The sequence below is a fragment of the Callionymus lyra genome, chromosome 10 (genome assembly GCF_982586985.1).
Source record: "Callionymus lyra chromosome 10, fCalLyr1.hap1.1, whole genome shotgun sequence".
Taxonomy (NCBI): Eukaryota; Metazoa; Chordata; class Actinopteri; order Syngnathiformes; family Callionymidae; genus Callionymus; species Callionymus lyra.
Genome location: NC_141827.1, coordinates 27,331,911 through 27,357,745, shown reverse-complemented (window position 1 = coordinate 27,357,745; position 25,835 = coordinate 27,331,911). Strand labels below are relative to the sequence as shown.

The 25,835-nt window shown below is 40.4% G+C and overlaps 2 protein-coding genes across 3 annotated transcripts in view; both read right to left on the bottom strand.

The window, feature by feature from the left end:
- magi3b (membrane associated guanylate kinase, WW and PDZ domain containing 3b) overlaps nucleotides 1–11,673 on the bottom strand; it is a 169,279-nt gene extending 157,606 nt beyond the window's left edge. For both annotated transcript variants that reach the window (XM_087800331.1, XM_087800332.1), the window contains exon 1: nucleotides 11,072–11,673. In XM_087800331.1, the coding sequence (XP_087656457.1) occupies nucleotides 11,072–11,378 (307 nt within the window). In that variant the 5' untranslated portion in view covers nucleotides 11,379–11,673. The remainder of the gene's footprint in view (nucleotides 1–11,071) is intronic.
- Nucleotides 11,674–12,759: 1,086 nt separating this feature from the next.
- lrig2 (leucine-rich repeats and immunoglobulin-like domains 2) lies at nucleotides 12,760–25,724 on the bottom strand. The gene is made up of 18 exons (XM_087800574.1): nucleotides 25,086–25,724; nucleotides 24,135–24,209; nucleotides 23,887–24,012; nucleotides 23,158–23,301; nucleotides 22,933–23,076; nucleotides 22,619–22,762; nucleotides 22,357–22,500; nucleotides 20,809–20,889; nucleotides 20,252–20,323; nucleotides 20,108–20,176; nucleotides 18,967–19,130; nucleotides 18,564–18,875; nucleotides 17,612–17,893; nucleotides 17,006–17,446; nucleotides 16,788–16,940; nucleotides 16,590–16,721; nucleotides 15,718–15,960; nucleotides 12,760–15,498 (listed from the first exon to the last, which is right to left on the bottom strand). Exons 1-18 carry the CDS (start codon nucleotides 25,274–25,276, stop codon nucleotides 15,311–15,313), a joined length of 3,105 nt encoding a protein of 1,034 aa, XP_087656700.1. The 5' UTR covers nucleotides 25,277–25,724; the 3' UTR covers nucleotides 12,760–15,310.
- Between the last annotated feature and the right edge of the window lie 111 nt (nucleotides 25,725–25,835).

Below are 25,835 nucleotides of genomic sequence, written 5' to 3'. Positions count from 1 at the left end.
ACATCTCGCCTTGATGCGAGGAGAGGAGACGGCGCCGATCCTCGCCGGATCGTAACGAGATGCGGTTCAAAGGTTGTCAATCTGCCGCGATCTTTACAACCATCTCGGTAATCATCGTCCTCGGCAGCAGCCGCGCGACACCGTCTTCATCAGGCGAGCAGGAAAACAAGCGCCGGGCCGACTTGCCGGGCGAGGTGACATCTCAGCCACCCGCTGGTGTTAGCTAAACTGTTAGTCACGGCTGTCGCACACGCCGGTCCAGCAACACGTGGGTTATGCAAGCACAGCTGTCATCGGGATCATGAAATGTCATCACAAATGTCAAACGTTGCCTTTTTGTCGATATCATTAAGTGAACTCATAAAGTGATAGGGCAGTGTCTTCAGTACAGACTGAGATCGACCTTTAAACACCTTAATCTTGAGCCTTAATATTAGAGATATGATACGATAAGTATCACGTAACGTAATTTCGATACTTTAGAAAAAAGGATTTAGTCGTAGTATTTTTCAACTACTTGACTCTGATGTTGCAAAATTTACAGATCGCATGACGAAACTGTAATATGTCCAAACGTCAGCTTTTAAAAGCTGCTGGAGTCGACTGCATCCTCTCGTCCTCAGTCATATCACCAATTTTGCGGTATTTCATTGCTCATCGAGTTGTGCAGGACGTAATGACTGATGTTATTTAGCAGCCGAAACACAAAAATGAACATATGCTGTGAATATTTGCAGGTTTTTTAAAAATGGAATTATTTAATTTGAAAACACTTGATTGAACTGTAAACCATAATAGAAATATGCCAAAAAAAAAGTGGTTAAAATTATTTTGAAAATGTATACAGTAGTATAGGATATTAATACACTATCCTAAACAAAAATTGCAATATTTTCAAGTATCAATATTTTCCAGCACCCCTATTAAATAGTAATCCCGTTTTAACCATGGAGTCCCCTGGTGGTCAAAAAATATATAAAACTCGATTAAAAAGACTAAACAATATGAGCCAAAAAAAAAAAAAAAAAAAAAAAAAATCAACACATCGGTAAACCATTTTTATTTTTTTGGGCAGAGTTTGCCGATTTGTAATTTTTTATTACTAGTTTATTTAATGGCGTAGTTTGCTCGCATTGATGCTAAAAGTCGATGTCGTGATGCATTAATAATAATATAATACTGCTGACGATGGATGCCTGACAGTGAACGTATTCATCATCTGATTTACCTCTGTGTTGAAACGACGCGACAAGCTTGACGTCGAAACACAAAAGTGTGGGTGTAGCGAGGAGGAGAAGAAAACAGAGGCAGACCAAGGAAAATTGTTGTTCAGGGGAAAAAAAAAAAATCTGATAAACATATTTCCGGAAAACAGGTTTGGCGAAAAAAAGCTGAGTCAGCAGGTTGTGGTTTTCACTTTTTTTCCAGACAAGCTCACTCATGCTCAACATCCCTGTGTAGATAATGTGGATGATAATTATTTGAGAGATTAATCGCATCAACGCATTTAATTTGTTACCCAGTTTTTAAAGACTTTTCATATCTGGTTCATTTATTTATTTTAATTATTTTAACACATCAGTAACATTTTACTGTGTACAAATAAATAGAGATAACAATCTTAATTTTCTAATTTAATTGAGATTATATTGTTATTTTAATATGTATGTTGTTAAGGTATTTAAAAGATATTTAAGACATTTAAAACTAACAAAAATAAACCATTATTGATTCCAAACATTCATCTCAAAAAAACAATGTTGATTTTAAAGTAAAAGTGAGATAGTATTATAAAGGGAAAAACATCTTGATTTAAATGGAATAAAAAGGACAAAAAAACGAGGATCTTCATTGTTAAAAGGGGTAAAACAACCGAGCAAAATGTCATTTTTTAGGTATGAAATTCTCATTTTACTTCATCTTATTTTACTATACATCCTAGTGTAGACGTTGAGATGAAAGCGAGGCTGCAGGCTGGTTATCCAGAGGGTCCTTCGATGACGTCTCCACACTCTGACGGACAGAAAGTGACTCCAGACGTGCAGCAGACCCTCAGAGCGGCAGCTGCCGCGGATGGACTTTAATTTAGTCCGAGTGTCGGAGGACATGACGAGCAGCTGAAATGTCTCCGAGGCGAGAACAGACCCTCTCACGTTATTCTCTCCGTCGCTCCATCACCGTCTCCATTGTCCTTCCTGCAGTGACGAAGCGTTCGCTGTCAAGAGGACGGCTCCGTGGAGGCTCGGGCAGATATAAGAGGTGCATTAATGTGATTAACCCCCATCCATGTTGCCGCTCGCTCCAGCCCCAGCTTCTCAGGATCAGCGGCGACCAATGAGGCGGCAAAACCGACTCGGAGCCATCAGAGGAGGCATCTGCTGCAGCTGGATGCTGCACTTTAAAATAACGTCATTATTTGTGGATAAATATAGAAGATAACAAAGAATATTCCTTGTTTGTATCATTCAGTGACAGAGTTTTAACTGTAGTCAGGATCATAAAACATACGCAACAGATATCAATCCCTGATGGCGTCACAAGACAGAAGGGAAATCTTTCTCTTCCACTCCTTAAGAAGTTGGGAAAATATTTGATGATTACACTTAAAGTGGCCGGCTGCGTATTTCAGACAGTCAAGTCATACTCAATAATGAATCCACCTCAGTATCGCATCAACATCTTGGATCAGACGTACATTTCACATAAACATGAAGCAAATCAATCTATAATAACCATTAAGAGTAGGAAACCAAAGATGAGTCTCTAAAACAAAAACAGATTTTAAGATTAGACAACGCAGATATAATAAGTCGACCAAAGGAGCCTAAAGAAGTCCGTCCGATAAAATGTGCATTATCGAAAACAAAGTGAAAATTCTATTGAAAAGTAAGTAAAGAAAAAATAATATTACCATTTATTTAGGTGAAAATTCAAGAGTGAAACTATTGTTATTTGAATAATAAAATATGCAGTGGATTGGAATTTATTTTTTTAATTTGTAGCTTTTTTTCCCCACTTTAGTTCTTTATCATTGATTTGTTACTAATAACATAAATACTAAAAATAATTAAAGGCTTGAACTCATTTTCTAAAGAGGTCCTTAATGTCTGTTGTACAGTTGATCCGTCTTCTTTAGGTCTTATTCTCAATCCTCAAACAAATCAGTTTATATTCAGTATATTTAATATTAGGTAATGCTAACAAAATGCTTATCCATTCACAGGCTATGTTTATGCCATATATACATACATACATACATAAATATACATAAACAATTAAAAATATTTGAACTATTGGATGAAAAATGTATATATAGTAAACATGGAGCAATGACATTGCAGCCAAGGGTTAAAGTTTGATATAAAAAAAATAATAATTTCTACATTTTAACAACTATAAACTGTAAACTGCCTCCAAATGTAGCCATGAGTCAGATGGTTCTTTCAAGCTTCAACACACGTCATTACCTGATTATTTTGTTTGTGAATTAATAAATAAAAAAACTCCTTTCTGGAGGTAATTATGGTTTGACAATAGCGGCATACGCCCAGATCTGGTCAGCAGGGACTAGTTTGTCTGGATTGAGATTCACTTCCACCAAACGTATCAACTCAACCATTTCACTCAGTTCTCCGTTTACTTTTTTCCAGTTTCGAAAGGTTTTCAGTCAAACTTTCCTGTGACTTTCCTTCTCGCTCACCTGTGAGACTCGGCCACTCGATAAAGTAAAACTGGATCATTATTGCCGACTCAAATGCACCATAAACAGATTCCTAAAAGCTGCTGATACACACTTTTATCAGAGAGTGCTGCAGCGAGTAGAAGCGATGACTCACCAGAGACACATGAAAGTCTTTTTTACCGCTTTTAATTTAAGGGCAACACTTTTCTTTAACTGTCAAACAGTAATGAATATGATAAAGAAAAGAGGATAGGTTACAGTTATTACAGGGTTTTAAATACTTCCAATGATTTGTTTTATAATATATGTCGTACTATATATGAGGGTTGATGGCTGTTTATTGTTAAATAATTTGTGTTTAAAGTTATATATATATATATATATATATATATATATATATATAATTTACAATTGACGTGCGTTTGTTTATTATTCTGTTGCAACTAAACTTCCGGCCGCTAGATGGCAGTGGCCTTTATGTCCTCCGCCACTAAATGAACATTGAACTCCCGCAAGGTCCTAGCAAATGCTGAGGACGAGAGGATACAGTTGAATTTAGCTGCTTTTATGGCTAATGTTTAGAGATATTTTGGTTTCAAAAGAAATGTAAGCAGTTTCGACTTCCTCAAAAGTCATGTCTGTAAATTCTGCAACAGTACTCGACAATACTAAAAATATATTCTTGTTACTACACTAATGCAATAATCACAACAAAAAAAAAAAAAAACGTATCATTGCCCCTTTATCATATGACCAGATTATTTCCAATACAAAGGCCCTACTATATATAAATATATATTGGTATTATTCACTTAAAATCATAAAATAATTAAAAACAAACCTATTTTTCTATAGAACCAACGATGACAGGCAAGAAAAATTAACAGAAGGAAACAGGAAGGAAAAACGAGAATAAGCAGCACTATGTAACATTTTTCAACTTCTCCTTTTGTATTTTCTGTCAGGTTATTTTTATTTTTGATCACTTATGACTCTCACACCTAGAGGTAACCAACAACTCGCTTCACAGCAGTGTGTTGGAGATGGTGTTTGCAATAATTTCCATAATGGCTAAAGTACTAAAAAGGACTTTTTCCAGATATACAAAAACAAGAAGAAATGTAAGTTAGCATTCACACTAGCGTGACTTCAGTCGCCCCTATTTCTTGACATCACGCAACTTTGAGGTGACAATAGCACAACCTCACACACTTCAAGTCCAGGCACGCTCAAGAATCTCTTCCCTTCACTCAGACACGTCCAATCTATTAAACATGTTTGCAAAAGCAAACCGGGAGTCAGCCACCGTCGGACCACGAGATGAGCGACGTCTTGCCGCTGATCCGCGATGGAATTATTCATGTCGCGTGAACCTCATCACGTATTCAACGACATAAACGTCGACGGGTCGTACACGCGTGTCGCCGAGGCAGGAAGTGGCAGATAAATCACGCACTCCGATTCCTTTCATCAGCTTTGGTTTCCTCGCCGGATCCTCCTGCCGTTGAACGACAATTGATGCAGGGAAACACAAAAACAAGATCCCGGCGTTCGTGCAGATTTCACAGAGACGACTTGTGTAAGTCATGAAAGGCGCTACATACGAGAAGCCTCTGGAGGATAAGTCATTATATCCACTATAGATGCAGCCGCGATAGGGAAAGTCGTGCTCGGGAAGATGGAACATTTCAAGCTGCCGTTGCTAAGCAGTCTGATGAAGTACGACTTTCAAAAATAGATCAATACTGTTCTTCTCCTACAACTCATCTGAAAAATTTGGCTTCCTCGTGAGATTTTTCCAGGTTAAGTGCCGTATTATGGAGCATGTTAAACGCGGTCAACGGCATGAGTAACTACACGCTTTAGTTTGATCCACCGAAAACATTTCAGGAGGAATAATTTCCTATCTTCCATTTCAAATGTGTTTTTATTGCATTTTAAAGACATTTAAAACATGAACAATAGGATAAAAACAGAACCCCCTAAAAATATATACATTTTCACATACCATATATATACGCTTACACAGATAACAAACCTTAAACCGTCTACACGGTTATTTTTTTACCAATAAACAATTGTTTAAGGACATGACAAGTAAAGCTATTGTATACGTATACACTTGTTTATTGTAATTATAGAGGATTTAAAATGTTCGTAAATTACAAAATAAATACAGTTCGGTTCCGTTGTATTAAGGAGGCTTGCAGAGTAAATACCTACAGTGACTCACGGAGTAACACTATGATAAAGTCTGAAAAATACAGTGCATTAAGTTTTTTAATTAATCTTTATGTAGGCATCATTTGGTACCTTTTTTAAGTAGGTCTAGAGGAACACATATTTATTTTTTGTGTTTGATTAGTACTGGAAGAACTTTGCTGTGATGGGATTTGGAATAACCCTGTAGCACAAATGGTTACAACCCTTAACTACACTAAAAATCGTAGTAATCATGTTGAAACCCCTAGGTTATACACTAGGATTAAGATTTTTTGTTGAATTTCCTGAGAGTTTGACATGTGTGAACTAGGTGACAAGTCAGTTTTACCACAAGGGGGAGCCAGAAACTACATGTGCAAGTTCATATAGAGAGGCTTTTACACTTTTCAACATGTATTTACATTGTTTATGTCTTCAGTTTCGTTCTCTTATCAAGCGAAAAATCTTTGATCGGGATAAACTTTCGGTTGGATTGTGAGCTTCTTCTTCGAGGCGTGTTCAGGAAGCAGCTCCCAGAGACATAAATCGGCGCCGATACCACGAGTAACTCCTCACATCGTCTGTGTGCGATCAATGGCTGAGATGGATAATGGCCTCCGCAGAGACTCGCATCCTGTCTCTTCATCCTCGTCTGCATCTCTTCATCGCTCTCCTCCCTGCTCCGCCAGCACAGGAAGCCCGCCGACTCCGCCCGAGTTGCGAGGCGTACGCGACGCCGTCGAATCTCCGGGAGACAACGGCGGACCATCTGGCGACCCGGGAGAGAGAGGCTGCCGATCCGCCGTCATGTCATCGCGGCTGCATCATAACAGCTGATCCTCCAGGCGCGTGGTCTCCATCAGAGTGGAGAAAATCCACTGACTCAATTATGCAAGAGGTGTGAATTAATCATGAGGCTACCACGTATACGCACACATGCACAATACATAATCACACAATGAAAACGGCCACGACGAAAAGGCAGACGCCGGCGGCGCCGCAAGTGGAAACGAGGCTTCTACAAACAGACACACACACACACACACACACAGAGGAGTCGTAGTGAATACAAAGTCCAGTGCATTGTTACACAACTGACGCCGACAGGAACATGGCGTTGAAGAGGAGGACGAGTCCAGCCACCATCACCTTCCATTTCCAGATGAGACACAAACCTGCGGCCAGAGACCTCATATTATATTCCTCTCTTTCTTCCTCTCCCTCACGGTCTCATCGTGACCTTTATTCGTTTCCCCTTGGTTAGTGGGGCAGCGAGCGTGATGTAGGTGAGCCTGAAATACACACCTGACGTGCTCGCCAAGAAATGCTTCGCGTTTCTTGATGCCTCTTAACAGATGCCTCCACAATAATGAGGACTGAGATGATTTTACAGCTGGTGAGACGTTAGATGATGACCATCTGTTAGTCAATGAAACCGGCAAAAGTAAGGGGCAGGGGGCTGAGGGTGGGGGGGTGAACCAGGGACGAGCACGAGGTTGTGCACGTGGTCAAAACGTGGTTCCCCAAGATTAAATCCCGACAAAAAACTCCATCAAAACGTGTGGTCGAGTTAAAAAGTGTACTGAGACAACATCCTCGAAGACCAATATCTACAAGTAAAAGTTGTAACGTATGTTTTAGGATATAGACTTTCTGACTTCCGAATCAAGATCTTTACACGACACCAAAACAGGCAGCGTTAGGTGCCCAAGTGAGCAAGACATTTTATCACGTCATGCATGTAACAAGCATCACCAGTTTCACCGGTATGGTCAAGTCTTCCCATGACTCTATTGTTTGACAAGTTTTGTCCGATTGTCACGGGATAAGTATTACCTGGGGACCTCTGGTAATTTGTAATAATTCCCGAGAATGTCAGAGTTTTAATCCCGTGTGAATGCGCCATCTCTGTGATTTGTAATGTAATAATTCCGCCACAAATTACCGACTGTGATCACTGTGTCACCAAACACAGACGTCGAGTGATAATACTAATCCTGTGCGGATCCGAATGTCTGTGTTTGTAATTCTGAATACCGCATATATGCCACTGTAACGCACTTCTAGGCACTCGCCATTGTTTTCATATTTACTTCTGTTATTTTATTTTGAAGGGGTTGAAAAGGAAGTAGATCCAGTTTGTTGTTGTTCGGGGTGTGTTCCACATGACGAAAGTCAAGAAGACGTGCGCGCTGCACAGATACAAACTAAGTTCCAGCCTTGTTGTTTCCCACACGAATACACTCGGTTACACTAATGTAACAGACTGTGTCTCTTCTGTAAGAATAATGTTGGGGCAAATTAATGTGCAGGGCAGTGCTCTCGCTGTTGAGCGTCCGCACAAGTTGAGAAACGAAAGAAAATAAACGTTTGTCCACTTTATCTTCTCTAAACGGAGAACGCTTGGTTACATTAACTTTCTCTTTCAGTAATTGCGCTCCTTTTTACATCTGTATCTCTAGGTAATGTCAGTAAAAATGACTATTTTACAGACGTCGCTTATCCTGTGTGAATGCACCCAAAATCATGCAGAGAAGATTTACAAAACACCAAGGTAATACTTATCCTGTGCGAATAGGGCTTTAGTGTGAGTTTCCTTTACTAATGCCAGTTGTATCTGGTAGTTTATCTTTTTTTTCATGCTCCTTCAAAAAACAAGTTTTGGATATACGGTAGGTTACGCAACAATAAGCAAAATATCATGGGCTCTGCTCAGTCACAGAAGGATCCAGCAACACACCTTGTCTAGTGCGACTGCTGCGCCTAGTTTTTAAGTTCAATGGCACTTTGTTTCAAGGCCTATAATGGCAGATCAAGCCTCTCCTAGGTATTCCGTCACTGCATGTGGGCTAAAGAGAAAGACACTATCATAGGTGTGGTGGTCACAATGACAAGAAGAGTGTAGACCACATGTGTATCCTGGAATTTGACCCACTTTTATACACCTGTACGAGTAGAGAACTGCGTGAGCATATGAATTAATAATCAAGACTTTATGTTCTCTCACTAGGACGAACGTTTGTGAAAACAGACAAGATGAGTAGAGAAAGACTAGTTTGATTCTGAGAGTGAACACCTGTATAAGTGAGATGACTCCGGAGAAGTGAATCTGCACATCTGCACCAACGGTGGAGTCTCTCCGGGGGATTCTGGTCTCAGATGTTCTCATGAGCCAGCTCTTCAAGTGCATCATCTCAGTAACACCCGCCCGGCTCTCATCCACGCTACGAGACCCTGGATGTTGCCGTCGGAATCCCACGAGAGGCGAGACATCGCTCAGGAATCGAAACTGCTCCAGCGGGCCGATGGGCGGCCGGGATAATGGCGGATGTAATTAGAGCTTTATTTCTAGGCATGCGAGTGCACTTAGGACGGCTCCGGCTGGGCAACGTGCCATTACTGCCATCACGCCGGGGAAAGTGGTGAGAGAATAAAACAATTAACCTGAAACAGGATGTCTAGATCGGAGATGATGGATGCTTGAAAAATGTATCTGATTGCTGCTTCATTTTTGTCGAAGGAACTATGAAAGTGGATCATATTTCATCAAAATATCCTGAATATTCCACGAGTTGGAACTTTTAAGATGTTATCGAAGTGTCTGATGCCAATGCTGTGGCACTTAGCATTGCATTCAAGATCAAACTTGGGGTTTAAAAACAAAAATAAGCATCAAAAAACGTGAATTTCAGCATCAGTTCCCCCCTTGCTATGTCAGGACTTGTGAGCCACTTTAGCAACAGCAGCAAACAATCAGGTCAACACTTAGTTATTAGCTTAGTCGCGATTATCTGTTAGCCTCTTAAGCAGTTATGTAAACAATGATAGCATACTTTTCATCCATACAAACATCTCTTGTTACAATAAGACGCACTTATACTACATTGCAAGTTAAGCTCCGTCGCATATAAACAAAAATACTCTTTGCTTGGGGGTGAGAAACGTTTAAATCTTAGACCTGCATCTTGGCAACACTAGCATTTGTATTTATTCCTAAAAAACATAAGCTATCCATTTCTTAGTTATACATTGACTTAACACCACATCCTGAACTGCTTTTGTGCATCAATAAAATGTTCAAAATTAACCAAAAACAGATTAAAAAAATATGTATTTTGGCATAGTTTATAAAGCCTTCTAAATGCGTTATAGTTTCTTATGAATGTGTTTGAAATCTTTAAAAACAAGAAATGCATTGCTTTAGATCCTACTTTGACGAGCACTTCTTCTATGCCAACAACATGACAACCGTACATTTAGTGCCAAGCAAAGGAGCCATGACTCCTTAAAAACCTCCTCCAGATAACCTTGGGAAGTTCTACTCCCAGATTACGGAGCTCATCCTTATGTACAAAGTAAGGGTCCAGCCCCCCCTGCACTGAAAACCTTTTTTTGGATTCTGCCCAAAACAAGTTTTAATAGAAAAGATTTAACCAAAAAAAAAAAATCACTGCATCTTTCACAAAAATACACAATATTTTAAAGGAAACATTACTTCATTGTCAACTTTTTTTCCATCATAAACTTCTTTGTTTTACGTTTTAAATTATATACATGCTTATGCTATTACAAGCAATGCATTTTAGACTAGGAATTTTTGTAAAGCTTTCTTGTTTCTCTTGCACAGTGGTGGGCAACTACATTTCAAACCTGCGAAAATCAAGTAATACAATCAAGCTAAATATGTTAAAATTATTATTTATATCACTTTTTTTAAGTGATATAAAAACATTTGTCAAGATATTATTATAAATTTTATAATTAATTATATTGAATTTTATAATAAATTATTTTTTTGATGGGAAGTAAATACTCACAAAATAAGTCACATTTAGAATGAGTGATGGAAATAATTAAATACTCAATTGTTAGTTTCTAAACGATCTTACCTCATGAATCAGAATTATTTTGTATTGCCATTGTAAGTGGAGCGTTTTACCAACTAGGGTACAGTTGTGCAAACATGAAAAAAATGCAATCTCAAATATAAATAAAATATACAATTTAACTATCTACTTTATGTGAAAGGAACGTTTAGTGTTATTCACATATCATCACGTTCAGGTACGTATTGGGAAGAATATAAACGCAGCAACATTTCGTGACTTGTTCGGTTTCATGGACGTTGAATTTTGGCATCGATCCACCGCCGTACATCACGTCAGGCTCTCAGTGAAGTGGACTCACCTGGTTTGACGGTCTTCAGGCGGACCGGCTCTCGGAAGTGTCGGATCACAGCCAGCGTGTCTCGGTTCGTTAGTCCACTCACGGGGGTTCCGTTCACCTCCAGCAACACGTCCCCATAGTAGGGCAGCTTCCCGACGTGACACACCAGCAGGTCCAGTTTCATCTGGCCGAGGTGCGGGAACTGACCCACCTCCGCGCCCCCCAGGACCTCCACCACGGAGCCGAAGTCCCCGAGGTTCCCCCACGACACGGCGCACTCCACCACCTTCCCGGACCAGTGCTTCTTCTTCTTTAGCGTCCTGGACATGATCTCGGGTGGAACTGTGGGCGTCGGGTTCTGGTTCTGGTTCCTAATAGCGAGGCCTATGGATGGAGTGACTCTCCAGACCCTCGGAGGGGTTCATCTCCCCGGGCGAAGCCGTCATCCCACGAACTAAATCCAAAAGCGGGTCAATCGTTCCGGTCTCGGTGGTTCTGGTCCACGGAGAGAGATCCTTGACACCTGCGCAAAAGGAGGTCCACGAGGTGCGAGCGAGGCTGGAAGAAAAAGCACGCGAGTGGACTCGACTGTCACCGGCGTCGGGAGCAGGTTCGAACACACCTGTGCCGCCAGCACACTGAGGCGGACGAGGCTCGGAACGCCCCCTTGTACCCGGAGGAGCCTCAGGAGCAGCTGCTGCAGCGGAGGCTGCATCTGGTGCACGTGGACGCCCTCACGTGGCCACAAGAGGTAGTGAAGAGACAAAGTCACGATTTTATTTTCATCATTATTATTTAAAATAATTATGATTTAATCCATTTAAAAAAAGGATGTCGTGTTTTCTACATGATGCAACTTGCAACAAAACTATTGAGAAATTAATTAACAAAAGAATAATGCTCAAACTCAAAATTTAATGTATTTGTGTCTTGAAGTATTATTTACGTTTTGTTTGAACAGACAACATATCTCACGCACATATTTAAATGAATGACTAAAAAGTAAGCAATGGTTATTTCTAAAGCGCCTCTCTAGACCATTCATTTATTCATTCATTTTCAACCGCTTTATCCCGCACTGTGTTCGCGGGGAGATTGGAGCTTATCCCAGTATCATAGGGCGAGAGGCAGGGGACACCCTGGACAGGACGCCAGTCTGTCGCAGGGCACACAAAGACGACCATTCACACACGCTCTCATACCTATGGATAATTTCCCAAAGTTTACCCACGCAATGGTTATTTCTAAAGCGCCTTTCTAGACCAGTATGTCTTAAATAGATCTTGAACCTCTGTTGTTCTCATCAGTATGTGTCCGTTTGTACAAAACTTTCTTTTCAATGAAATATAGAAAATGTGCTTAAGCCCCGCCCACTGAAAACACTGGGGGTTTTTTTAGATTAAATCTTGTTTACGACAAACACACACACTCTTCTGTGGTGATTGGTGAAACTTCATCAATCCCAGGAGTCTCCACTTTCCAGTGACTCGTTGTATAAACAAAGTGGGCTGTGATTACAGCTGGCTGGAGGAGGCGTGAAGCCATTATTACGTCATAATGGACTTCGCTCTCATAACCTCTCGTTTGCCAAGATTTGAGACGGGAGATCTCTATAAAGAAATATTTGATTTGTTTTCTTTAGACTTGTGATTTCTTACGATGCCTCAGGATCCACATCAAAATGACTCACTAATGAAATGACGCACACGTAAGAGTTTGTGTTTAATATGGAGTAGCAGGTAACAAAAGTCTCACATGCCGTTACACAATTTACACGTCAATAACAAAACCGAAAAGCAGCATCAGATACTCGTTTCACTGTACTTTGGTATTTTTAGTCGCGGGATTTACCGTTAAGATGACGAACAAACATGTTGGACGCACGAAGAAGAGATGGAATGTAGAAGGTGATGGCGACTGAATGTTACAGCTTTAAGGCAGTGCAGGTTCCTGCTGCGTCAGCACTTGACACAAATGTAAAAAAAATAAAAAAAACAATAAAAACATTGACGATCTTTTTCAGCATCATTGATTTGTGACTCTGTACCGACAAAAAAACACTCGACGTACCACAGGAGACATAGAACTGCAGACGGTACCGATACATCCCAAACTGCAAAACGGAATTCCCAATTTTAGAGTTCCTGACTTGTATTAGCGCACAAAGATTGAGCAGCTCTACTCCAAGTCTCTCTGGATGACAGACTGACTCCTACAAGGTCCTGCCGATCAACCTCTGAAGTTAAAGTGACATAACTGATCAGTTTCTCTTCACACAATGTTCTGTATGCAGTACCATGATATGATATAAACCGACTCTTGAAATGTGTTGTTATTGGAGAAGTTTGCAGCGTCGCAAAGTAAGACACATGATTCTTATTTACACTAAGATATAAGTAGAAAATAATACATTCTCTTTCTTCACAGTCCTAAGATGATGATGATGATGATAATGATGAAGCTTAGCAAATGGACAGTGGTCACTGCATGAAACCTTGATCGACATTTAGTCAAGTGCCGTACGAAGTTGAATGAAACAGCTCAGTGCGTGTAAAGTGAAGGCTGCGTCCAAACTACCTCGCTCTTTAAATCATGACGCGAAACTCAAGTCGTTTTTTTTCCGCCCCAATACCGTCCCAAAATAAACGAAAGAGAAAGAATGAAACTAGATAACATCATATTCTAATATTAAAATATGCAGCAACAAAATAGTTGCTTTATTATTTATATTTAGTACTATATTTTTTTATCAGTTTATTTAATGGGACATTGTTGCAATTAGGGGTTTAGGGAAATATAGATATGGCGTTATATCGCGATATTCATTTCCACAATACTGTATGGATTATTGAAGAATTTCCTTTTTTTTTTTCTGGCTTTCAAAACATATCTTATGTGTTACCATAGTTGTTGTTTTTTGTTTTTTTTACAGATTATAGTTTAATATTTTGTGTAAAATAAAATATTTAACTTTTTAAAACTAACATGGGAATATTTACACGGTTTGTTAATATTCCTTTTGCAATTCAACTTCCGTCCAAAAGATGGCAGCAGTCATTAGGTCCACCACAGCTAAATGGACATTGGAATCCTGCTAGATCCCGGCACTGACTGAAGACAAGAGGATACATTAGACTCCAAAAGCTTTTAGAGCAGAGGTTTAGACCATATTTTGGTTTCGAAACAAATGAGACGTCAAGAGTAAGGGAAAGTACCAGAGGAAAGTACTCAGACAATACTACAAATATATTGTTGTTTCTACAGTACCTCTATATATCGTAATATATCATAATGTTGCCCCTGTATCGTGATATGTATTGTATCGCAATATTCTTTCCAATACACAGCCCTAGTTGTCATTGTACATGAATACCATATCCTAGAGTCTTGTAAATACCTCCGCCAAGGAGGTTATTTAAAGATTTTCAGAAGATTTTTAGTGCTTCTCACTACTGCCATCTGCTGTCCTATTTGGGCTCATTTTCGTCAATGATATCTTCCAAAACTATTCCTACGCATCCGTCAAAAAAGTGCGATAGTTGAGTTGATTATTAGCCTCTATTGTAAAGACTTGAGCTACAGAAAAGTGTGGACGCAGCCCTGTTAGTGTTCAGAAGGCCATTGGACAGACAACCAAGAACATCCCGCTAAAGCATGATTGTCACATGTGCAAAAATTTGTTCTTCCCCCACAATGCACCTGACAACGTGACGAAGACTGCGTTGGTACCAAAAGGAGATAATGAGGATATATTCATATGTAATTATATACACCAGATTTTGGCGTCCGAGTCTCTGCATAACAATATAAGGGTAGCATGGTTTTACAGGGAGGGAGGGTTTTTTCAAAGTTCTTTCCTTTTCTTTTTTTAAACAACCACAAACTGCTGGTCAGGATACTGATCCCCACTTTATGTCACCTTTTTTTTTAGTACTAAGGTGTTCTGAGGCTCCCAAAAGTGTCAATCAACGAGGATAAAGTCCACCTCCGTGATGATATGCACAGAAGCTGCGGCGGGACACTGCCATCTTCCCGGGTCATGGCTCTTTAAGGCGTACATTCATAGCTTCCTCTGGCAGGAGAACGAGGTACAAGTGGAGAACAGGCCAGGTGTCAATGCCTCGTTCTGTCCGGCGCAGAGGGAACAGCATGTCCTCTTGAGTGACGGGGGTGGGAATGTAAACATACGAGAGAGCATCTTTGGCAGATCGTGTGGAGGTAGGAGGAGGAAAGGGGCGTGGGGCGTTACGAGGATGGCGCTCATGTGGGGGCAGGGTGGTCCTGAGAGTTAGTCCTGCTGGAAGCACTTGTGTGCATTTGTGCGCTCTCTGTTTTGCTCTGTTCTTTCGCTTCTTCAGGCACGGGAGACGTCAGCGGCGGCTGCGAGGACCCGGGCCGGTGCGTGGATGGATTCTCGCCGTCGCCCCAGAACGACCTGCCGAGGGAATCTGCCGCGACAGTACAAAATGATTAACAATTGAAATGCTGCAGCGATCTTTAGACGTGACGATCGTGTGAAGCTGATAATCCTACAAAATAATCTGTTTTAATCCTGGTGAACTCATTTTTGCAGCCTTCGAACACAACAGACACACGTTTAAATGTTTCACCTCATCTCCGCTGCGCTCTCGCCATGAGAAGTTGACTCGGGTTATAAAGACACTCACCGTAAGCGTAGCGTTCTGGAGGAAAGTGTCCGCTCACTTTCTTGTCGTGCAAGGCTTGGAAGACTGACGATGGATCTCTGTTGCTGATGAAACCTTCCAGAGCCGCGTCCTCGTGCTGCGGGAGAGTCTTGTCCAACGAGTCGTCTTCCCCAAAGAAGTCGTACGGACAGTATTCCCTGGTGCGGGAGTAGATGTTGGCGTTGTCGTAGCAGTCAGAGCAGATGACAAGTTGGCCTGCTCCACCTGGCGGGCAAAGATGGAACCATTTAAGGACGTCAACTATTATAGCTGCTTGATAACAAGCAACATATTTGCTGAGACAGGTCACAGTTATCATCAGAGGTTCACATATAGAAGATTAATTTACATCTGGATTCTGGGAGGAAAACAGAGCCTCCAGGTGGAAAAGAACACACAGAAGTCTCTACAGCTTTAAGGGCAACTATTGTGTTGATTTAAGTGCGTCTTAAATAGATGTTGGACCTCTATTGTATCATCAATATGTGTCTGTTTGTACAAAACTATCTTTTCATTGAAATATTTACATTAGAAAATGTGCTTAAGCCCCACCCACTGAAAAAACATGGTCATGATGATGTTGGACTTACTTCATCTTGGAGAGGAAGACTTTAACATTTGAAACATGTGAGTGAGTCAGGAGAGTTGGGTTACAAATTAGTTGCCCTTTTAGACAAGTTAAATTGAATACTGTTTTAATAAAAATTCAGTTTAAGACCATCTATCTATCTATCTATCCATCTATACAATAAAAAAAACTGATATTTTTAAACTAAAATATGACTTTTCATGTATTCACATTTTAATGCCAATTAAGGCCTTACTACTATACTCAACTGCAGATTATAACTAACCTGAAGAGACACCTGCTAAACCCTCCCGGGGCTCTCCAGGGTGGAAGCTGCTCCTGCCGGTGAAGAGAGATCTGCAGTGCATCATGTTGCCCTCAGTCTCTACCTCGCTGCCGGCATCTCCGAAACACACACCTGGAGAACACACAGAGGTCAGCACTGACAGTAGCATTTACAAACAGACTATGAAGTCTAACCTACCGTCTGCGCCCTTGTGGACGTAACCATTGGACAGAGGAGGCATGAGCTGCTGGTGGCTGCCGGCCTCCGAGTTGCTGTAGCCCTCCTGAGGTTCTGACAAAGTTCCTTGAGAGGAAAGGTAGCTGGGGATGTCTGGTGGTAAATTCATTTCATCTGGAAAAGACAAACAATTGAAGTGTTTGCCTTCAGATGTGTTGATGAGGTTCAGAAACACAAACCTGTGTTGGTGATACTGTAGTCCTCGCTCTTCCTGCGCATGTGGTAGATGACAATCACCCACACCAGCGAGGTCCCCACCACGCAGCAAACCACCACGATCACCACAATGCCCACCGTGGTCCATCCGTCCTGGTCGTACCCGATGCCAGTGTCGCAGTTGGGCGACGGCAAGACACTCAGGTAAATGTGGCCGCGCTCCGTTCCCAGAGTGTTGGACATGATGCAGGTGTATTTCCCGGCATCGGTGGGTCCGGCGTCCACGATTATGAGCAGCTGATTGGCCGCAGCGAAAAAGTGGCGCTCTGTGAGAACCAGCGGCCCGTCGTCTTTGGTCCAGTTGAGCCGGGGGGAGGGACTTCCACCTGCGATGCATTGGAGCACGGCGGTTTCTCCTTGAGCAACACTCCGGTCTTCCAGAGGTCGCATAAAGGACGGGGTTTCTGAGGAGGAAAAGTTGCATTAAAAACTCCTAATGTACATGAGATTAAATGTACTTCAATTCTTTATACGTTATGAAAGATCTTTGCACCATAAAAAACATCAAATTAAATGAGCAGAACATTTAAAAAGGCTAAATTAAGTGACCTAGTAATGCAAATACGCACCCAAAACAGTGAGAGTTGCGTTGGCAGACAAACTGCCGGCAGCATTCTGAGCCGTGCAGCTGTAGACCCCCATGTCCTCCGTTTTAACATTGGCTATGAAGAAGATGTCGTCGTCCGGCATCACGTGCATCCGTCTTTCGCGGGCAGCGGGGAAGTCCGTGCCTCCATCTTTCTGCCAGGCTATTTGTGGTGATGGATGACCTTCGGCGGCACATTCCAGCCTGGCCATAGTCCCAGTACGGATGGTCAGATCCATGGGGGTCTTGAGGAATGAAGGCAGCTCTGAAAACACAAACAGGGTTGGTGAGTTCGGGATTGACGTTCTGGTTTAAATATTTCTCTCTGCAGAACAAATCAATCTCTCTTGTCTGATGAATCCTGTTTTCTGCTGCCAGCAAGACATCTTTGATGTCCTGTTCTACAAATGTATAGTTGTTTACTACATGCTTTCATCCAGAAAAAATACCAAGACTTCACAAGAGATCTTTGGATTCCTTCTGGATTATGAATTTAAAGGTTTTTTAATTAACCATGCAAGGACAGACCAGATATATGATTAATGACATTTTTACATGGATATATCCTGCTAAATATATTGCTAAATTATACAACAATTGAAAGAAAACAATATTTTTAAATTATCATTCTCACTTTATACGATTTTGATCATCTGAGACAAACTCTGTTACGAATCAATCAACGTGTGTTAATCACTCTGTAACCTTAAAATCTCAAAGATTCTTCTTATCATGTGAAACTTAAATAAGATTAAAAGTAATTTCACAGGCTCTAAACTTTCTTATTTGTCTCCTTCCGACAGACAAGCTTAAAGTACAATTGCTACATCCGTACTATGCATCTATCTATCTAAAGCCTTCACCATAGCCATGGTAGCTTCATACTTGAAGATGAACACAAAAGTTATGTACAAATAAAGAGAACTTATTCTTACCATTGACGGTGAGTTTGGCTCTGTTTGAGTAGTTGGCGCCGAAGTGATTGGACACCACACACTGATACCGCCCTTCTTCGGTAAAGTTGACGTTGAGGAGATGAAGCACGGTGGTGTAGACGAGCTCGCCGTGCTGGTACCTGGCGAAGTTTTGCACCTCTGCGTCGTACAGCACCTCGCCGTCCTTCCTCCACGCCGTGGTCATCGGCGAGTCGCTGCTGCTGGAGGCCACGCAGCTCAGGGACACGTTGTTTCCGCGCAGTGCCACCGATGACTCAGGGTGAGTCGTGATCTGAGGTTTTGGGAAGTCGTCTGTGGAGGGAAGAGAGGAATGTTTGACTTTGCATATTTACCGTTAGCAATAAACAAAGAGCTATAGATATGTTTTCATAATAAAACTGACCACATATGAAGTCGTCAGAGTTGATGGACAGGACACTTCTGCCAATCAGACTCGCGGGATGTGCACATACTGCTGTCACGGAGGACTCAAACCGAGTGTGGGTCAGCCACGGCCCGAACCACCGCATATGACAGTCACACAGCAGGCTGCTCGTGTTCAGGTTGCTAACGACAGACAGGACGAGACAGAATTATCATATGATGAGTGCGGTTTGCTCAGCACGCTCGAGCTGGGATGAAAGCATATTTAGTCACTTAATCGTGGAGACATGACGTTCTTGATTTCTGCTGGGACTGGAACATGGCAGCATGTCGTTTTTTGTGTTCGACTAGAGGATCACACTGTAATGTGTGTCTGCTTTTTAATATGACACATCACATCAATGCTTAAATTATTTAACCAGCAGTGTGCGCAGAGCCCACTGTGACTAGGAAAAGACATAATTAAGGCTTAATTAAAAAGATATTTTGCACCGGCTCGATGTCTCTAATGGAGAGCTTATCAGAAATGTCTGGAAATTTTCATTATAATTATACTTAATTGACTTAAAATGATGAAATATCAAAAAATACTTCCTGTAAATTTACATTTTTGTTTGCTTCACTTCTTTAAATATTTACTCAGCCACCTTTAATAAGACCGATGTATATCGATCATAAACCTTATCAATGAACTAATCCAATTTTATATTTGTGAAGTTATAAGAAGTTATATAGGGGATTACAATATTAAGTAGATAAATTGACAGAACTACTTTTCTCTTCAGACACTAGCGTGGCTAATGGTATTTTAATTCGCCAGTGTTCTGACTCACCCCCTTTATTACCGTTTATTGTTTTGCAATATATTTATTGGTTCATTGCAAAACCATGTTGGTTAACTTCCCGACAACATGTTAGTTTCACAATTACTTCAGATTTAGAGTTCTCCTTTTGGTTGCATTAAACATGACTACACGTTTCCTCTTATAGTACAACTCAATGGTGCACACTCCCTATTTATCTAATAAAGTGTGAGCTGCATGTTTTCACCACCGTTCTAATTGAATGTATTTTGGACTTCAGACTCCATCTCCAAGACAATCAGACAATTATCTTTATTAACCAAGTGTAGAAGTCAAATATTTCATATTTTTACTTACAACTCCTTGAGCTTTAGATGAGACAGAGATTCCGGGTGTATGGACATGATGCCATTTTTACCGAGATCCCTGCAAAAGAAAGAAAATAAATTAATTGACGCATTAATAAGAGTAAAAAGGACTTGATTGACAAAAACTACTCACAGATTCTCCATTTCGTCCAGGCCCTCGAAGGCTTTCTTGGTAATTGACTTGATTTTGTTATGTTGCAGGTTTCTTCAAAGAAAAAAAACATATTACAGGATATCAAATGTCATAATGGGAAACGTATCACTCTTTTTTTCTCTTAATACTTAACTTATTTATGAAAATTAGACTTTTAATGTGACATATGGCTCTTGATATTTTCTTAAATCAACCGATGACATCATTGTTCAACATCAGCTTGTTTATTGTATAATATGTATTAAGGTTAATGTAAGGCAGAGGAAGGATGTCTGTAAAATTTTGGTTGCAATATTATCTTGCCGTCCATTTTAACAAGAGTGCCAAAACAAGCTGCAGCATAACATTATGACCAGGAAACAGAGGGACATTTCAATACATTTTTCTAAAGAAAATTTAAACCAAATGCATTGAAGAAAAAAAAAACAACAAGTATTCAATGATGAAAAAAATCCCTAAATATATTTACACTGACACATTTCTGTATTTTAAATGTACAACTGAATGCGAGTATGTTCAAAGCAAAGAGTACTCACAGTGTGTTCAGCTTCTTCATGCCTTCAAAAACGCCAATGGAGTCTTCGATGGCCCAGGAGATGACATTATTTCGGATGTCTCTGTTAAAAAAAAAAGCATTTGAAATGTTAATAGATTTCATGTAGATTAGTAAAGTTAGCAAATGTATCCCCCCCTGCACCCATCAGTTCTGATGAGGGGGATTGGGGGTAAAATTGGCTCTGTTCATCACTGGGAGAGTTTAGGGGTGCAGTGAAATCCCAGAGATGCCTTGTGTTTACACGGTGGGTCATGGACTCTTTTGTCTCTCTTTCCTCATGCCTGAGCACCTTTGAAAGAAATCCGCCACTCTGCAGTGCCCCTTTCACATGGAAACACCCAAGATGGTGTGTCAAACTCCCACAGTTGCCCTCTTTCTCACTGCAACTCAGAAGCTAGGGTGAACCATTTTACTGCAGCTTTTTGTACAGATACATTTTTAAAAGGGAAAGTAATGTAAAAACTCATCTGACTCAATCACATGCTTAAAATGTTGAAGTCTTTCTCTCCAAGATGCAGTAATGACCATGTTTTGAACTTATTACTTTGTAAAGTTCTCCCCCGTCTGAAATCTCGGCAAACAAGAGGTTACGAGAGAGTCCATCATGACGTAATAATGGATTCACTCCTCCTCCATCCAGCTATTATCATGCCTGCTTTGTTACTTCTGACTTCTGGGATCGATTACGTGCGGTGACAAACCTTGTTATTTGACCATGCACAGCAGAGTGCGTTTGGTTATGGTACACAAGATACTATCTCTAGAAAAACTATGTGTTTTCAGTGGGCTGGTTCTAAGATCATTTTCTGTAAATACTTCAGTGAAAAGAGAGTTTTGTACAAACAGACACATACTGCTGAGTACAATAGCATTCTAACATCTACTTAAAACACACTGAACACATCAGTTGACCTTATAATAAATTAAAGCCTCGCCATGGAGACTGAATATAAACCAACTCATACCTGGAGTTAATAGAAACACATTTGGTTTGTACTCAAAAAGAAACAGCCGATATGTGTTGTTTCGTGTTCATAAATGGCTAGAAGACGCTAAGCACTTTTACGGATATTAAATCAATTTCACTACAGCTTGATAAATTATTAAAAAGGGAAACAGATCCCCACCCCAAACCAGAGAGTCATGCTTTCCTGGCACTGACCACTATGGACACTCATCTCTTTTGCGAGTGCCTTAAACTGACCATATATGCACGGCCGTTCATCAAGATGTGTCAGAAGAATAGAGCATGAGATACCAGAGATAGATGGTAGGGTTCTGAGAAACAAGGGGATTTTTAAATTGATATTTTAAGAATTTAAAGGCTGCTAAACTACACTTCACAAATATAATACATTCAGTGATTCGTCTTTTTAAATTCAAATTCAAGCCGTCTTTGACTAAAAGAGTATTGAAGCACAAACCTGCTTTCCTCTAACTAGCTATAACTCATCAAACAGACATCACGCACTTGTACATCAAACACTCAACAAATTCTTGGAAATAAATGAGCACGGTTTGCACTTACAGTGTGCGGAGAGATACGAGGCTTCCGAACACTTTCTCTCCCAAATGGCTAATAGAGTTCTGGCCCAAGTTGAGAGTCTCCAGCAAGCCTAAGCCAACAAACGCAGTTTCCTCCAGCCTCGTCAAATGATTGAGGGAGAGATCGCTGCACAAACAAACAAGAGAGATTTTCAGCGAGACATTTCCAATCACAGAAGGCTATTACAAACTAGAGAATTAAACCACACGATCATCCGAGGATGGAAGTGTTTAAAAATACTCACAGTTCTTCAAGCTTCTGGCAGAATTCCCAGGCATCTGGTCGGATGATGCCGATAGTGTTCTGACTGACGCGCAGGATCCGCAGCATGCGAAGGCCGTACAGCCAGCCTTTGTTGACTTCAGTCAAGTTGTTGTGCTCCAGTTCTCTGATTCATCAGAAAAAAAAGAAGATGAAAACAAGTTCTTATTCAGCCCTTTAAGATCTTGCAGTTGTGAATTCATACTTATTATTAAAAAAAACCTACACATTTTGCATGGTCTTGAACAAAACAAATCATCTGTGAATCAGCCAGGGTAAAATGAAAGGTGTACTTACAATTCTTCAATATTTATTAGTCCAAAGAAAGCTCCATCCATGAGTTTAGTGATGCCGTTTCTTTGCATCTTCAAAGACTTGAGCGAATCCATTCCTTTGAACGTGAGGCTGTCGACAATCTTGATCTTGTTGCGCTTTATTTCACTGGCAGGAGTTGAAACAAAAATGTACAATTGAATTCAAACAAAAACAAGAATATTTACAAACCGACAAAAAATAACTTACAGAAACTGTAGATGTGGGAGCTTGAAGACTTTAGATGGGATCGCAGTTAATCTATTCCGGTTCAACTTTAGCACCAGGAGGGAGCTGGAGATGTTTTCGAAGCAGCCAGGTTCTAGGACGCTGATCTTGTTGTTACTCAAATTTCTATGAAAAAACAATATTAGATGAAACGGATCACATAGATTTTGGGGGCATCAGCTGTGATATGACTACCATTTCTCATCATTAAGATTCATATCTATAATTTAGTTAGCTCTAAATAGCCACCAGGTTCCTCTGAGTATATTCATTTGTACATGTCTGATTCTGAAATGCTGATATTCTACATGAAATGTTGTGTCACTGTAAACCAAGTTGCAGCATGACACAACCAAAAGCAGCATTAAAATGAACAAAATAAGCGTCTTAGAAAAGGCATAAAGACATTGAAAAACTTATCACATAAACTAATAACACCAGCTAACAAGTTATCATCCTTCAGTAAGAACATCAGCTGGAAACAAAGTCAACCACCAGAAGAAAATTAATCCTGGTGTATTTTGAGTTTCATGAACCTGGACCAGTCAACTCTTTGCTTACAGCCATATTAAAAAAGTCGGTGTTGCCCAGTTGGAGGCGAAAAAAATCAGAGATGGTTCCTATATATTTCTTAATTTGACAACCACACAAATGTATGTGCATCAGTCGATTATTGTAAAACAAAACTGAAAAGTAAACATGTGAACTCACAGATATTTCAGTTGCATGTAGGGGAAGGACCCAACTTTCAGCTCAGTGATGGAGTTAGAGGTCAGATCCAACGACTCCAAGGATTGAAAGGGCTGCAGTTGAAGCTCTGAGATCCGGTTGTGGACCCTTATTTAAAAAGTATTGAAAAAAATTAAAAGTTAGCAATTTTATCTCAGTGTATTCTTTTATTGTTACCATTATACTGCTTACCATCGTTTAAGCAGTATAGTGAAACACGCTGTACTTACAGGGAAAGTGAGGTAATGTTCGAGGAAACCTCTCCGAGGAAAGGGAAAGACACCAGTTCATTGTGGTTCATCATTCTAGAAAACAAGTAATAAAATGTATCTCCTTAAATTGAGAAAAAACATACATTGAATACATGACATACAATACATACATTTAATAACCCTTGTCACATAAATAAATAAAACAATGTGTGTAATTTCAAAGATAAAAAAATAATAACATCCGATACCTTGAAGGACAATATTAATAACTCGTATTTCATTAAAAGTAATTTGTGTCCACAGTAACGTCCATGAAAAACCAAATTAGGCCAAAGCACATAAACATCTATGACCTTGATTTTATTTTGAGGCCAATTAAACCTTGTTTAAAGGTCATGTCAACTAAAAAAATAAATCAGTGGGGTTTAAGATATTATTTATATTAAAGCCTTTTTAAATATAATTACAAGAGTACAATTACAAACCATTTATTCGTAGGTGTGATGGCAATGACTTAAAATCTTTTCGGGGAAAAAAAAGAATTAATATAAGATGGTTGGTAACTGTGATTGAGCCGTTATTTCAACTTATAATAAATAAAAAAAAGAAGGGAAACTCTAGTTCACTTATCATTTATAATATATACTTTTACAGTGTCTTGAATGTAAAAATCATAGTTTAATTGTTTTAAACATGTCTGACTAAGTATTAACTATGACCAAAAAGTGTTTTCATTAAATCTATAAACTGTAACAAAATAATGAAAGCATCAAACTTTCAAATGTTGGCCTTGTGACCCCCATGTTAATTTTAACTTGTTCAACAACGTGTCGTTTGTTTTTTACTTGATTTGGGAAGTGATAACTAGGTTAATACAACCCATATTTAAGCTCCTAGTTGACGTTTGAAAGTGATGTGTTGTGATGCACATCTGGATTGTGAAATCACCGCCGCACATTCCATACTTACACATGTGTTGTCCCGTCTGGTGGATTTATGGAAGCTGTGGGGAGTCTTTTCCTGCTACAGTCCAGTACGTGGAGTCCATCTGGTCCCGCCGAACACGAGCAATGAGCCGGACAGGAACCCTCGGTCCAGGCACTCAAACTTAAAAGCAAGAAGACGAGGAGGCTCGAAGGAACGGACCAGTCTTCCGCCATTTTAAATGTCTTCCCGCAGGAGGCTAGGCGGCTAACTCGCTAAACTCTCACTCCGAATGTTAAAAAAAAGTGCCAACAAACACTCCCCGGTAGTTCGAGAACACTCAGAATAGACACGACATCGGTGCTATAGCTCCTCGAACCCGGGTGGAGCCGTTAAATGTAGTTTTTTCCAACTTGTGTGAAGCATCCTCGCCGTGATTTCTTCGCTTTCTTTCCAGTCGCAGGAATCTCTGGACTCCCTCCTGGAGCAGCTAGCTTAGCTTGTACCCGCGTCCAGTCCCGCGAACACAACACTTTTTCCACCGCACGGAGTCGATCCACTTCTATTCGGGGTTGGATCGAGATACGGTCCGAGTGGATCGCTTGTCTTTCTTCATCGATTCGAGTTGTTAACAATTATTTCCTTCTCTTTTTCCGAGCCCGGAGAACAACAAAGCGCATCGAGTTGATGACATAGGATATCGCACTTCCCTGTGCCGTGTGCTCCGAGGGCGCTGATTGGTCGAAGATGACGCCCATCAACCTTTTGCTCCACGCCGATTGGATGCTCGGCCCG